The 16,534-nt window shown below is 45.9% G+C and overlaps 1 protein-coding gene across 5 annotated transcripts in view; it reads right to left on the bottom strand.

Moving 5' to 3' along the window:
* Nucleotides 1–16,534, bottom strand: part of Map7 (microtubule associated protein 7) — a 130,204-nt gene that overhangs the window by 95,135 nt on the left and 18,535 nt on the right. The window contains exons 1-2 of one of the 5 annotated variants that reach the window (XM_076928065.1): nt 13,557–13,752; nt 13,072–13,211 (exon numbers count right to left, since the gene is read on the bottom strand). The exons of 2 other annotated variants lie outside the window; for them this stretch is intronic. In XM_076928065.1, coding sequence (XP_076784180.1) covers nt 13,072–13,204 — 133 coding nt within the window. In that variant the 5' untranslated portion in view covers nt 13,205–13,211; nt 13,557–13,752. Of the gene's footprint in view, nt 1–13,071; nt 13,359–13,556; nt 13,753–16,534 lie in introns of those variants that run through there. 2 more of the 5 variants (XM_076928063.1, XM_076928064.1) reach the window with 2 other exon arrangements.

Genomic DNA, 16,534 nt, shown 5'->3' with positions numbered 1-16,534 from the left:
CTTTTAGGGAGACACAGCTTCATGGCATAAGTGGTGTTGCAGTGCGGACTGAGCACCAGTGGGAAGGTGGCTTATGGGCTAGACTACACACCAGGACAGAGGTCCAGTCTGAGTATCAGTAAAGGACCATGAATTAAGGGCAAACTCTTGGTCAAGAGAATAGATGCTCTGGCCTGGGTGGAGAGCTAACATTTTAGTTGTACAGAGTCAATGACTTGGGTAAAGGCCCTCCCCTAGGAAGGCAGGTTCATCTTTAGCTGTGCTAAAGAGTTAGACAAATAATTATTCCTTTAATGTGATTCTGTACCCTCCCCCCACCCTTCATCACAGTCCCTTCAAGCCAAGCAGCCTTGAGGTTCTGCTGGTTCATATTTCTAAATACTCAGAAAGGTGCTGCTTCGACCTTTTCTATCTCTTTCTTTGGATGCTGGCCAGAACTTAAGGCTTTTTTGGTGCTTTGGTCTTCCTTGCTCTTTAAATCTGCAGTTCCACTGATGTCAGATCTGCATGCCGGCTCTCCTAGGTTTTCTTCAGAAAGAGTATCTTGGAGAATCCAGCCAAAGAAATAGTACAGAGATCACATCATGCAACAGATCTCACAAAAGATTTATTGGTAGTGGTAGGAAAGAGACAGTGGAAGCAAGAGACAGAGAGACAGAGACAGAAAGAGAAGGCCATGATGGCAGGGACTTTTTAAAGGGTGTGCAAGCGGCATTTGGAGGTTAGCGCTGGGTAGACTCCAAGGCAGGCTGGGCAGCACTGGCTCCCAACAACCATTTTAAACAGCATGTCTCCTTCCTTCTCTTTTCTCTTTTCCTCCTCTGGGCAGCTGATAAGATTTACACTGCTAGTGCCCTGGGGCCTTTTAAGGACTAAGAAAATTGTCCTAGAGCCTCTGTTTAAGTCAATTGTTAAACTATTTTATGAATGAGACTAAGACTCAGAGGTGAAAGGGATTTCCCCCAGCAGCATCTGGCAACCCGGATGGGACACCCCAAAACGTACGGTAACAATGTGAACTCAACAGATATCCGTAAGGAACACCCAAACTTTGGGGCTAGTACTCTGCAGAACAAGAACCAAGGTGACTTAAACCTATAAGCACACCGCCATTACTCTTGGTCTACCACGGTTATGCTAAGCCCAGCGCCCATTCCAGGAATTCACATTGTATCTTATTGATGCAGAGACCACAGAACATTGATTTATTTGTCTTCAGCAGAGCAACTTTCTTTTTCCAGGAAAGTAAGGCAGTTGTGCATATATGTGGCTGGGCTGCAGGCCACACTGAGATCTTCTGACGAGCTGTCTACACATCCAAGCTTCCTCTTGGTGACTAAAATAGCCTTCATAAAAATAAAAAAAAAAAACCTCAGTCACACAGAGCTACCTCCTGCCCTGTTAATTATTCATGTTAATGTCCAGTGTTTATAGAGTTTATACTTCACCCATGCTAATCGAGCCCAAGGACTGCATGAATATGGAAAGCCACAAGTGATTAGCAAATCTGACTTTAAGTACTGTGTTCAACACAGGCTCTCCTGAGAGATCTCCAAAGGCCTTCTCCTCCTTTCCACTTAATACCCTTCACTCTGAATGAAAGTTTGGTAGAAGTAATTTGATCAAGGCCTGGCTTAATCTGCCTACTTTGCAGCGTCTCTGCTCACCTAGTAACAGTGAGCTGAACATGAACAGGAAGAAGTAACAGGCAAGAATTAGTTAAAGAGGCCCAGGTCCACGGACTGGAGGCACTATTTGGAACAGGGATCTGAAGTCAGCTCTGACCAAAGCCACCAAGGGACTGCTGTGAAAACTGCCTCCCCCAAGCCCGCTGCATCTCTCAAAAATGGTTATCTTGGAAGGCGATTACCAGTGCGGTGACTTCTCGCCTTCGTCAGGAAGAAAACATCTCAACAGTCCTGTTATTTCTCTTACTAAAAAGAATTTACAGGAGCTAATGCCTCCTCCCAGTTGACTCATGAAAATCAAAGTGTCTTACTACATCAAGTCTAAGAAAGGATGTGGGGAGACGACTCCTTTGCCCATGAGTAAGAACGCAGACAGCATCTCAGAGCATCGCCACATAAGAACACACACCCCGTTCACTTCCAGAACACAGGCTGAGAAGTCTGCACGCATGCCCCAGAAGTCCTTGAAGGCTGCTGCATGGAGTTTTATAGCAGTGAGAAGATAAAAGCCAACACACTTCGGCAGTGAGCTTCTTCATCAGCTACAGGGCTGCAGACGATAACCTGACACACCACAGAGCCCGAGGCACTGCTGACCACTCTAGATGGGACACTTTAAAACCTGGAGCATTCGGGAGGAGTGCAAACCTCCAAACAGATAAATATGCTGTCTATAGATGTGTACACATATCGAAGACACAGAAATGGCCAGGAAGGCTACATATTATCCCTCCCTGGGTAAAGGAACTGGGGTGCTGATGGAATGGAGGCAGATAGAAGTCCTCCATGGAAGGATACAGGGGCAGCTATGACACTAGTCATCAGATCACACACACAGTCCCAATTATTAGGTCTTCTAGTATAAAATGTTTTAAGTATGTTTAGTGGCTGAGACCACGTGCATGTGGGCATGTGTTACGTTATCTTTTCTTTTCTAGTGTTTTCTTACTTATTATAACACTCCTTCCCCTTTAAGGCCAAAGCGGATTGGCCTTAAGACACAGCATCCCTAGCATCCAAAGGCTGAAATCTGAAACGTGCACAGATGTGGGCTCCCGGGGGTTGAGGCTCTAGGCCTGCCTGCAGGAACATGTAGTCACATACATGGTCACATGTAGCACATTGCACAGGACAGACACACCAGTGCTCGCTGAAGCTGAAGTCTATGGGCCTTGGTGAATGGCCCAGGTTCACAACATTGTAGGTGGAGTGGAAACAGGTATACTCCCCCCGCCACACACACACACACACACACACACACACACACACACACACACACACCCCTGAACTGCTGACTGCCTGCGTGGAGCAGAAGGCTGTGCGACTTCAAACACGTCACTGCATCTATATGTAGAGGAGTGTGGAATTAACTGGATTGAGAGAAAATATTATCAAGTTGGTTGCTGTGCGGCAGTGTGATGAGTTCTGTTCATGACTCATGCTACTTCTAACATCGTAGCATCCGCACTCTTGGGGGTAAGCTGGAGGAGAAGGAACACCGCTACATGCAGGTAAGGACAAGGACTGACGCTGCAGAGTCACACAGAAATGAGCTATAATAAATTCATAAAAAGAAAAGTATTTACCTAAGCAAGCCTAGGGTAGATAGTCCACGGAAACCTGAGGTCTCAGCAGCCACTTCATGTTTTTATACTGAAAGGCCTTCCCACTAAGAAACCTGTTTTTCTAGGTCTTAAAACCTGAGGCAGAGGTGGCTTTACAGGGGAGAAGCATAAAAGGAAACTTCTGAGGGCAGCTTAAGTGAGATGGCCTGCTGTGGGTGGGGACAAGGGCTGGGTTTTGCTAACTTAGCAGCAGCCCCGTCTCTTTCCAAGACATTTCCTGATGCACAGAGGAGCTCAAGGGGCAGAGGGAGGAGGAGGTTAAATCACTGAGGATTTCTTATGTAATTTCTCACTGGCTTACAACTTATGCTTTACAACTTTGACGGTGAATTCCAGTTGGAAAGGAAAGCATATGCTAATAATAATTCAAACCTGGTCATAATGACTACATACCAAGAACTCAAAATGAACATTTTGCAATTAGCTCTGATCCTTGGGTAGGATGGCAGGAGGATTTGGGTGATTTCCTCCAGTCTCGAGGCCATAATGCTCTCTAGTTTAAGATAACATAACACGTCCACACAACGGCTAATGAGCAAAGGTCTTTCAGACAGAGTCCCAGTTGTAACAATGCTCAGGGTAATAATCTATTTGAGGTCTCTATCTTTTGCCAGCATCAGAACAAAGTCCCAGGCCTGAAGGTTCAGGCTTGTACAACCGTCCTTGGACGCCTCCCTTCATCCTTTCTGGCTTGCAGGCTCCTGAGAAGCTTCCCCTGTACTTCTACACCCAAACACCACCTATAGGCCAGCAAGGCCGGAAATGGCATCTAGAAGGCGTTTTTTCCTGAAGGCCTTAATGGAAAAAGGTGTATTAACTGGGGAACTGAAAGACACGTGTTCTAAAGCTATTGATAATAAATGTAAAAGTCTGCCGGATATGACCCTGTCAGTTTTATAGTCTTATTTTCCATACCTGCTCACACAACCAGTGTTTAGGGAGCAGAGCCTCAGCTGCACTAAAGCCTCAGTATTAGGGCTGGCGTGCACAGCATGGATTTACCACAGAGTGTCCTCCCCAAGCTTGATCTAGTTGAAGGAGGAGACATCAACAATGAGTCAGCAAACAAACGTGTCATTTATAACCTGGCTGGAACAAAAGGAGTTCAATCAAACCCCAGACCTGGCTTGGGGACATCCTTATGGAAATGATCTCAGGTCAAGTAGGAAAGGGTCAGGTACAGCAGGAGGTACAGTGGAGGGCCATACATCAGAGGGGAGAACTCTAAGGAAAGCCAGATGGGACTGGTGTCCACTGCCTCAGGATACAAAGACTGGCTCGCACACTTTTGATGATAGCACATGCCATCTAACTGGGGGCAACTGGCAAGTCTTACCACAGTGGCTAATGAAAGAAAAAGGCTATCACAGAGAAAGAAGTTCCGAAATACAGATTGGCACTAACCACAGAACAAGCCTCTGTAACCAGTGCACTGGCAGAAACCTGCCTACAGTCCTAGAACATCCTCAAGCCGTCATTAGGGTAAGAGGGGACTTGATTTTTTTTTTAAAGATTTATTTTTTATTTATATGAGTACACTGCAGCTGTCTTCAGACACACACTAGAAGAGGGCATCGGATCCCATTACAGATGGTTGTGAGTCACCATGTGGTTGCTGGGACTTGAACTCAGGACCTCTGGCAGAGCAGTCAGTGTGCCATCTCTTCAGCCAGAGGAGGCTTGATTTTAAGGAACAAATCCCCTTTGAACACTCCAACATGAATCATTGCTATTGTTCCCTGGTCAAGAGAGACCAACAGTTTGTCACTAATTCTAAGAAATAGAGAGTATACTCCCTTAATTGTATTTGAGACAGCAAGGAAGGTGATCTGACCTAATGTAGCCATTTACTCCTTTCATTAACACAAGGAAATTACAGGTTATTTCATGAGTAACCTGTATGACATCTAATACTTTTGATCTCCATGAATAAACACTGAACAAGGATCCAGTCACAAAAGACAACTGCAGGGAGATTGCTAAAAAGGGCCTCAAGGCTGGGTGTATAGCACAAGCCTGACTCCTGGCCCCTTAGGACACAGGCAGGGAGATCTCAGAGTTTAATGCCAGCCTGGTTTACATAAGGAGAGATGGCTCAGCAGTCGAGTACACACCACTCTTGCAATGGGCTCAAGTTTATTCCTCAGCAGAACGTCTAACTCTGACTTGAGGATTGGAAGCCCTCCTCCAGCCTCTGTAGAAAGCTACACGCACCTGTGAATATTCACACAGAGGTGCATACATATACACATGATTAAAAATAAAATAAACCTTACAAAACAGAAGCGAACAGAAAATATCGGCCATTTGGTTACAGGCCACCATTACAATTCATTGTTCTGAGAGCTCAGCTTCGTCCCATAGGCGAGTGTGTCAGGTATAAGGTCTCTGTAGTCCCTGCCTAACCCTGAGCAGGAGCCATTTCACTTCACAGATGAGAAAAGGCTGGGTGAGTGAAGGAGGCGCTTCCTAGGCAGCATCTTTCCTAGTACACCACAGTCTATTGCAGAAACCTGGCCTGAATTCTAACAACAGTTCGCTTGGACCTGTGGCCACTCAATACTTGTCAGCCTGGTGAAACCGTTCCCAGCCATAAACTGTATGTTCCCGAGAAAGGTAAGCCTTGAAACTGCATAGTCCCATACAGGGGTCTGTGTACAAGGAAAACTTAGGGCAACTATACCTACGTGGAAAACTTGTCTTAATGGTGCATTTTACATTTTTGACTGTGAGCCTAGCCTTTAACAGTTAAGCCATCTCTCCAGCCCTAATGGTGCATTTTAAACAGAATATGTGCTACACTGTTCAGAAAGATTTTTAAAGATTTTTAAGCCATCTCTGGATAACGCCTGATGCCTGATTTTGGAGATAATTCTGCTAACCATCCATAGGTGGCACTGGTCTTCACAGTGTTGTTTCCAGTGGACAGGTACTGTGCAGAACTCTGGTACTTTAATACTTTAGTCCTACTGAAAAAAGGCCAGGATCTTATCACTGTAACCCCTCATACCATACATTCTAACTAGATAAAGACTGAAGCTCAGTCCCTTCATTCACACTCCTAACCCATCTCAGTCCCATGTGCCACATCAGCCCCGCACTGGACTTATGTTTGCAAATTCTTTGGAATCTAGAAATAATTTATATTCTCACTAACAAACCCTTGCTGGAACGGCAGCCTCAAAAATAGGACTTGACTTCTGTAGTCAGCATATATGGACTGGCGTTCTAGCAAGTACTTCAAACACACTGTCTTCTGCAACATAGTTTAGGCCTCTGCACTGGGGTTACTACTTGTCTCTGGTAGTTAACAGAGAGAACATCCAAATAAATTGGGTTCTTCCTAGATATCCAGAAGATCTGAAATTTGAGTTTAGCTTGGGCTATGTAAGTTCTTGCCTCAATAAACAAAATAGCGCACCAACAAAAAGACACCAAACCAAATAAGTAAACAAAAAATAAAATAGGAGGAAGGCGCTAGCAACTCATCTGGACCACTTCCTGGAAACAACAAATTAAAGTTATTCCCTGAAGTACCGATATCGGTAGATGTAAGAGGCTCAAGTCAAGCAGACTGTATCTTCTAACTGCCGAGCCAATACTTAATTATGCTTGGTTCTTACAGTTTGAGCAGTTACCTTTTAACCACTATGTAAGCCTGTTTGTTTTCCATTGCAAGCAATTTCACTTTATATAGTATCTGTCTGTAAAATACATTGATTATGTACAGGCTGAGCACACTCTCCTGTGTGCAGTGACATGCAGTGACATGCAGTGACTGCTTCCCTAACACAGAAAGCTCGAGTCGCTGGCTTTACAAATGTTTAGAGACGCACAAAGAGAAAGATATAGATCAGATATTGTGTGCTTGTGTCAACACTTCTTATCAAGTATTTTGAATAAAGATTACATTTAGGGTCTCCTAAGTAGATGAAAGTAATGCCAATCAATTTGATATCAACAGTTCTTCCTTACTAAAGCTGCTTACCTTGTTCTGAAATGGCAAAGGACGGACAGTGCAAACAGTCAGTGGTCAGTCCTACAGAACAAAGGAGGGGAGGCAGGAGGGTGTGAGAACAGACTGGTGCTCACCAGGTCTCAGGACTCCGACAGGGCACACACCGTGAAGGGCAGGTCACGTTCCATCCCTAGACCTTTACTGGCAGGGGTTCTCCTCTACAGGGAGTGTGGGGAAAGTTCTGTAAATACAGCTTAATGACGTAACACGGTAGAGGTCAGCGGTTCTGCAGATCCACCATGTCATGATTTCAAGGGGAGATTTTATTTTGCTACAACTTAATCTGAGCAGCTAACAAAGGGACAAAAGGTATTAACCTTGAAACAAAGTAGCCACTACACCAGGCAAGTATATGCCTTCATTTTTTACACAGAATCAGAAAACAGCACAATGGAGCAAAATCCCAAGTATTATCACATAAACGTAGTATGGAAGGAAGCGACCTAACAGGGCAGACTCTCAGAGTGACCTTGAAGGGCAGCTCTAATGCTCCCGACCCTTCTTAGAATTCTATCAGATCTTAGTGCCTGCAGGAGTTATTTTCTATTCACTCTGCCCAGACACAGTATAAAAAGGAGGCTTCCGGCCCTAAGGCCTCCAGTCTAAGAAGGACCAGGCTGGAGTATTTCACTCTGAGATGAGAGTCAGGAGAGAAGGAACCTAAGGAACACAGTGGACGGTTGTCTGTCCTTCTGCACCAGGATAGGGAGGCTGGCAGTGACAGGGCGGATTCTTAGCCTGGGAGGAAGGGAGGCCCGGAGGGGAGGGTACTTGATCTGATTCCAAATCATGAGTTAGAATATCCAGACAAAGAAGAAAGGGCAGAGGGTGGTGCGAAGACCATGAGAAGGACAGAGAACGAGGGGCCAGGGGAGTGCCGGATTTTGGTACAACTAGAGCAGAGAGTTTGAAGAATAGAACGGAAGTGAATGAACAGGGAGAGAGGACCAGATCACTGGGAACTCACATCCCAGTGTGAGGAGTTTGGGACTTTTTTTTTATGTCAGGGGTTTTAAAAGCAAGTGGCCTTGGCAATGTAGCAACTGAGGTAGGCCAGTTGGTGCACATTCTACTATAGAAATGGTTACTGGAAGCATGACTGCACTGTATAACAGCTGCCAATTAGCTTTTGCTAGTTACTGAGGAAGAGGTACTGGCAGGTGTGGCCTACCTTCTAATTTTTTCAAGTATCCTGGTTAGATTTTTGTATCAGTTTGACAGGAGCCAGGGACATCAACTGAGGAGAAATGCCTCCATCAGGCTGGCCAGTGGCAAACTCTGGGGCATTTTCTAGATTAATGATATAGGATGGTCCAGCTCGGTGTGGGGGATGCCACCCCTGGGGAGGTATTCCTGTGATAAGAAAGCAAGCGGAGCAAACCAGGAGGAGCAAGGCAGCAAGTAGCATTCCTCCATGGTCTGTGTCTCAGCTCCTGCCTTGCCTTCCCTTCAGGACAGACTGTAACTAATCAGAAATGAATGCTTTCATCCTTAAGTTGCTTTTGGCTAGTCTTTGTCACAGCAATGGAAAGTAATCCAAGATGAAAGGGAAGCTAAAATCCAGATTACTGTGAAAAATCTCTCTAAATGGAGGCTTAGTTTAGAAACAGACGATAAATAAAATCACCTATGGATCACACATGGACCTGAATCTCAATTATGACATCAGCCCCAGTGGGAGCATTACCACTGAGCGACTCCAAAACATGTGCAGTGGGAAAACCAGCTTGTCACCGACTTCCTGGCATACCATGGAGGAGGAAGAATGAAAGCCGGAAGGGGTGGGGGACAATCCGTCCAGTCAGGAGTCAGCCCTTCATCTTTTGAGGGTGGTATTTTCCAGAAATAAGTTACATGGAGGCAAATCTCACAAAGTTGGTGCTGGCGCTGCAAGGTGATCAGGTTTATAGTAAAGCCAAGCCAAACCCGGCGTGGTGGGACGGAAAGACGTGGAGCCCTGGAATAAGTGCCCATTCATCAGAAAGCACTGTGCTTCCAGCCAGGTTCTGTTACTATTATCCATCCTGTGTCCTGACTGGGGGTTGGGGTATACTTCCAGATAGTTTTCTTTTTTTTTTTTCTTCTTTTTTTTTTTTTTTGGTTTTTCGAGGCAGGGTTTCTCTGTGTAGCCCTAGCTGTCCTGGAACTCACTCTGTAGACCAGGCTGGCCTCGAACTCAGAAATCCACCTGCCTCTGCCTCCTAAGTGCTGGGATTAAAGGCATGCGCTACCACCGCCCGGCTCCAGATAGTTTTCTGACCTCACCCAGGAAGCTTCACCGTGGCACTTCTCCCACATTTGTTACTTTCCCCCTTCTTCTGAGTTCCCCTCATCCTGGTTTACATGCCCATGTAACTGGCCATATTTGTCTTCTCTTCTGGACAGACAACACCTTTGAGAGCAAAAATACTCAGTTATCTTTGTGTCACAGCACTTCTGTAATACCCTGAATGAATGATGCCGCACTAAACATCTAATGAGTGTTGGCTTAGAGAGAAAAATGTCTTATTACTTAATAAAATGCCATGCTTAGAAAAATTCAGGCGGCATGCCTTTGAACATAGCAAAGTCATTTACTTACAGAAGTGCCTACAAAATCTCGCTCAGGCAGGCCTGAGGTCAGCGTCACACAGAGGCTCGGCATTTCGGGTAGACCAGCAGCAGTATCAGCCTCGCTTGCTCCAGGATTATTGAAATGAAATGTGGTGTCAGCAGCAGAGAGGCACGTAACGCATGTGCACTCCAATTCTAATCCCGTGGACACTTGCCCACTGCTCTAAGCAATGATCTTGTCTGTTAGCTTAACCAGATTCCTGTCTCACTCCAAATAACTCAGAGTCCACACCACCTAGGAGTCTAGATGGTGGTTACTCTGTTCATTCCTGGGAGCGCCTGGTGACAGTGACTCAGTAGTATGTACACCTGAGAATACAATACGCATCATTAACCCTGGGTAACCCTCGCCAGAAGCACCCCACTTAATGAAGTCAGACGGCAAGGTTCTTAACTACTGATAACAGGAAAAACCCCACTGGATATACAAACCAGCATCACGCACTGAGTTCAGACATGGCTGGCTGATTAGGCCACAGAATGGGAAGAAAACCAAGTTTGATTGCTTATCTTAACAGTCACACATAAAAGACAACCTGTATCATCAGGTTCTGTTTTGGAAATAGAAGCCCCATTAAAAGTTGCAAAAGATAATATACTATAACAATAGTGACTGTGAGGAACATCTGGGGGGGAAGAGGAACAAACTGTCTGTCCAGCTACTGTGCACTGACCAGGCTTGGAGGTTTCATGATTGGGTTTTAAAATTTGGTGTTTTGTTTTGTTTTGTTTTGAGACAGGGACTCATGTAGCCTGGGCTTGCTTCACACTCCCTACGTGGCCAAAGATAATCTTGAACTACTGATTCTGTAGATTACACTTCCTGGGCCACTACACTCAGTTTCCAATACGCTGGGGATTGAACTCAGGGCTTCATGCACTCTAAGCCAGTACTCTGCCATCAGATCTACATTGCCAACAACCGTCACCACTTTTTTTTGGTGGTTACATAGCTGGACCTGGCCTTGAACTCTTTGTCCTCTGGTTTCTACCAAAGACCTAACCATGTCTGGCACCGGGAGGTGAAACTGCAGCAAAGACAATACAAACCTACGTCGCAGCTCCACAGACGAGAATATGTGGGCCTGTGAAGGTCTCATGTGGCGACTTGACATCACTTTCGCCATTGTGCTAGCTTTATTTCAAGTGTTCTGTAGCGGCGCGTGGCTAATGGCTGCCACACTGGACAGTGCAGGGATGAACACTGCCATTTTCCATGAGGCAGAGCTGGACTAGAAGATGGATGTTCCTGTTGCTCAGATGCTTGGAGAGAAACTTAGAATCAAGGGCAAAGTACTTTTAGTCATTAAGCAAAATCGGAGATATCCAGAACTATTCATCGGTTCATTTTGTTCCCTACGTCATAAATTAGAGACATACAGGGATGTAAAGCGACTCTGGTCATCCTACTAGAATGAAATCCTTCCCACACATCCTATAAGCACGTGTGTGTGTGTGTGTGTGTGTCGTGTGTGTGTGCATGCGCGTGTGTGTGTGTGCATGTGTGTGCATGTGTGTGTGCATGCACACGCGCACGTATACAAACATAAAAAGGGATAAACAGCTAAACAGTAAACAGCAGGGGACCAGAACTTGATTTAAGATTCTCGGTGGATACGAAAACAGCTTTATAACCACTGACTCTCCCCTGTCTCCTCTTCTTTTAAAGGAACTATCCAAGGGCAAAGAAACAAAGAAGCCAGGAAGAAAAAGTCATGAACACGAAGAACAAAATGGGTAGCTACCCTAAATGACAATCGCAGGACACTCAAGGAGAGACTCTCAGATCCGGGACGTTTTGACAAACACACCATGGGAATGCTTCAGCAAATCAGCAGAAACTTCAAAAAAAAAAAAAAAAAAAGCCACCAGCTCGGGAGAGGCTGAGTGACGGCTGCCGGGCTGGCAGCCACATGGAAGGCTTTCACCGAGAGTAGCAGCTCGGGCTCAGCTGTCAACTCATGAGCAAATGAAGAAGCACCTCTCCTCTATAGCAACGCTCACTTCCTGAGGTCATCTGGTATTCAGACAGAAGCCCCGGACGAGAGAAATCATCTATAGTGATAAGCTTCTTTCCAAGAACAGAAGCAAAATGTACTTTTGGGTTTAAAGTAGGCAGTTTCTATTATATTTTGCAAAAGCAACATGATCACTTTGGAGCCAGCAACAACAAAGCGTCTGGCTGGAGCCACACTATGGAAAATTTGATAATGTCAGTGATAGAATAATTTGCTGGTGACAGAATATAAGCTAAGACTCAATCAGCTCATAAAAACAATGAGACTGGTACCCCCCTGCTAGAGAGAACAGCTTGCAGGAAGACAGCTACAGGATGCTGGAAATTTTAAGTGCAATCCTGAAAGCCCTTCTTCAAAGACGCATGAGAGTGGCCATGAGACGATACCTTGGAAGGACAGGCCACGGGACTGAAGCCTGACCAGCTGCTGCATGTCACCAGAAGGGGACACGCAAGCTTCAGACCTTGGTTCCCGTACCTGGCATGTCTCAAGTGCTATAGGGCACTCAGCAGCAGCCAGAAGCTATTAGACTCCACGCTGCTCCCTTCTCCAAGGCTTTGCCCTCTGCAGCTGCTTCCCAACTTTGCCTTCCTTTCCTTCTCCCTCAGCATCTAAGTAAAAGAAATCTGGAAGTATCGTCATCCTCTGCCGGTGGAGAGGATGCTTTAAAAAAAAAAAAATCACTTTACCTAATCCATCCTTTTTACAGAGAAACTCATTTCACTGAAGTAAATGAAAATGATCGGACGTGGCTACAGGAAAGTGAGGGTACTGTTCCTTTAAACCCCTCGAAGCCAAATTTCTTCCCCCTGATGAGGTCAGAGTCACTGCCCCCGTTTAAATGAAGGAGTGGACATTGAAGACCTTTATACTAGGAAAACAGTTTGGGTCTTAAAAAGTAGCTGACCTGAAATAGAGCAAACTTACACAAATGATTTCCACTCCGGTATACCCCATACCCTGAGGGTGTGCAAGCGTGACCAGCAAATGTGTTGGGTCCCGAGCACCCCGAGAAGCAGGCACGGTGAGTGCAGTTTGGAACCCGTTTGCTAAGTAATATAAGCCAGTGCTGGATCGGGCTCCAGTGAGGGAGTGGGGCTGAAGCGTACCTTTGGGTCTTCTGGCATTTCCAGTCTTCTGCAGCTCCTCTTCCTCGGTAATGGTGAACAGAGCAAGGGGAATTGTCCTTGCGTGGGTCTTCTTCAGTCTCTCTTGTCGGATCACTGTGGCTGATCCAGGCATAACGCTGCTACTTGTTCGGCAATTATATTAAATATATATGCTTATGTAATTGCAGCTCCCAGGAAGCTGCTAGTTCCTAAGCTGCCTGTTCATTTGAGCACTTGTAATAGATCCCCTATGGGTAAAGAGTGTGCAAACAGCTGACAGATACTACCAGCTACTTGGCAACTGAGGCCCTGCAGCTCCCCCTCACCTAGCAGCAGCCCCCTCCCACTTACTCCCCCCAATAGGCACAGGCGCTGGTGAGTAAACATTCTCGGACAAGCACGCACGCGCACGCACGCACACACCCATTCCAGAAGGCCTCTATTAAAGGCACGCAGGTTCAGATGCCTCCCTCAGACTGCCTAACCTGTTCAATCAGATCCAGCTTCTCCTTCCTGCCGTGGCACTTTCCCAGTCTTCTTTTTGCTACTGCACAGCTAACACTCGGCATACAGCAGAGGGCAAAAGATGACATGATGCCTGCTGTGAACAGTTGCCCTGACAACCCTGACGCAGCTTAATGACGGAGGGCCCGGAGCAGCTCCAGCTGCCCTAGGATGCAGAGTCCTCCAAACCCACCAGCAGAGAGGCTTAGTTGCACAGGGCAGCTCCCTCCTCCTCTGGGTGGCAGAGTGGAGCGGCAGAATGGGTGGAGCAGGAGAAACAGGTTTCCCTGTAGGAGCAGAGTTAATTCTTCAGTTCAGGAGAGGGAAGAGTGTGGCAGAAGGGGTTTAGCTTCTTTCTTTCCGTAGGTGGTTTATTATAGTAAGCAAAGGACAAGTGGGGCAGGCACCCCAGAGCCTCCTCACTCTCCTGACATTAACACCCATGTTTGTATAGGCTGAGCCTTGGTGGTGGCTGTCGTGATTCATATTCATTTTCAATGTGTCTCAACTCAAGTATAAACTCTCTCAAGACACACTATCTGTTCACTTCATTCACAAGGCCCACGTGCACCGTATCACCGAGACCCTCCAAGGAGATCAGACATCAGAGACTGCCTCTTTTCACTAAAAACTTTTCCTCTGCAAGTCAGGCTGAAAGGACAGAAACAAAGCCACCAAAGGGGGTGGGGGGAAGTCCCAGCTGCCTGCCACTGCATGGCAGCTCTCCTCATCCCAATGCCCAGCACTGTAGGGCACTGCCAAGCAGGTCTCAGCTCCTCACCCAATTTCAGTTCTTTTGAACCACTGTCTCAGAAGCACACAGCCCTATGATTGTTGTTTTATTCTGAAATAAGTTTGCTCATTTTAAGACTTTCTATTTTTATGTTGCTTCAGATTTGTACAGTATTTTTTAAAAAATCAAGTTTTTATAACAACAAATAACATTTCAAAAAGTTGCTACCTATTAAATGGAGGAAAAAGTTATTTCCTTTTGGCTTTCAGTCAAAATTAAGTCTATCTATAAAGTCAAGGTAATCTTTCCACCCCTAAAATACTCTCCTACACTTTCTCACATTATCAACGAGTCTAAGGCCAGTCCCATTATAAAATATAACACAGCATCTGTGCAGGGCAGGAGGTTACCTGCCAGGCCCATGCCAAGGTGCCCCCCCCCCCCTGAGAAATCACACCATGTGACAGACCTTTGGGGGAAGGGAGGGGAGTGAGGATCCAGAGAAGGGATAGAGGCAAACAGACCAGAGCAAAGACATGAGGGCAGAGACGTGGGGACAGAGAACAGGAAGAGATGCCAGCAGACCAGCAGGGGTGTCAGAGTCCTTTTTATAAAAGTCACCTGGTGCACCATCCACACTTGGCAGCAGGTGATGAAGTAAATTATTGCCAGGTCCCTGGGAGGAGTCTAGTGGCATTGCTTGTAAGCTAACATGTCTTCTATATGAAACAAACTGGCTAGTGTACTTAACTCCTTTTTCGTTGTTTTTGTTTTTTTGAGACAGGGTTTCTCTGTATAGCCCTGGCTGTCCTAGAACTCACTCTGTAGACCAGGCTGGCCTTGAGCTCAGAAATCTGCCTGCCTCTGCCTCCCAAGTGCTGGGATTAAAGGCGTGCGCCACCACTGCCCGGCTGTGTACTTTACTCTTAGTGGCCCAGTTTTCTCTGGAGAGTTGGAGTGATGACTGTTTATCAGTTGAGGGTAAGGGTTAAAAAATGCAGCAGTACGATCATAAGAGATGACCGATAAATACCAACTGTTACTACATCTACAGCACACCCACTGTAACCAGCAGTGGTTTACATTTATCTTTAAGGTGTTTTCTTCTCAACTACAAACCCTCTCGAGACACACCATTTTCATTCCCTTGCATTGCCCTGTCCACTGCTGGGTAGAATGGCTAGCAAGTCCCACAGAAATGGATAAATCCTCAAAGATGCTCCTCTCCAAAAGCTTGGGGATTGAATGCACACTCAGATCCAGATTCGTGGCTTGGAAGAATGCAAGGAAAAATCGTGTTAACCTATGTGCTGCTACTTTAAACAAACGCAGAATGTGCTTCCCTTACTTTCAGGGTGCGTTCGCAATGCCTCAAGTAACAGTAAAGCAAAGGCTTCGGAGTTTAATTTATCTACATTAAGACAACAAAGTTCACCAAGAAGCTCCATGTGCTGGGATTATAGAAAGACTAGTGAAGAGATAGGACACAGGACCCAATAGAAGACCAGACTCAAGTCATTACCCACCATGCCCAGCTGACGACTGGTTTCCTTTATGTCCATGTCAGTGGGCTATCCCCCAATAACAAAGTGGATTCTTCACTCTCTAGCCTGAGAGACCATGAAATCTGATTCATATCTGAGTGAAAATCACCTAAGTGAAGGCTTTTGTTTTAACACCATAAGCCATTTTTTGACAACCTTCTACTGGAAGGAATGAAAACCTGACTGAAGGGGCCAGAGGTCACTTCCAAAGAAACCATAAGTCCAAGTGTCTAATGACAGACCAGGAACCCACCAACCGGAAACTGGCTCAGCTTTACCACAGCACAGGCTGTGCTAGGCCCTTTAGAAATGTCACAGCATCAGAATGCAATGAGCCACCATCACCTGACAGACAGGAAATGGGCACAAAGAGGTCAAAGTCAAATAGCCAGCTGGGTCACCTGCCTTAGAACTCAATATGTGTTTGTCCTGGGGCCTTATGAATCCTGACTCTATCAAGCTGTGATCACCACAGGGAAGGAAACAGCCCAATATCAAATAATGACAAAACTGAGGTTTTGTTCCTAACCATGAAGTACACAATTTCCTATTTTCCTATTATTGCCCAGTGAGCCATCTCCCAGCCTGAGATGGATTTCTTAAATGCTCCAATCCAATCTGTGACATAGGCGTTTGCTCTTACACGGACCTGAGAATGCTGAGACGTGGTTTCCTTTCATTT

The sequence above is a fragment of the Arvicanthis niloticus genome, chromosome 30 (assembly GCF_011762505.2).
Source record: "Arvicanthis niloticus isolate mArvNil1 chromosome 30, mArvNil1.pat.X, whole genome shotgun sequence".
NCBI lineage: Eukaryota > Metazoa > Chordata > Mammalia > Rodentia > Muridae > Arvicanthis > Arvicanthis niloticus.
This window is presented reverse-complemented; position numbering and strand designations above follow the sequence as displayed.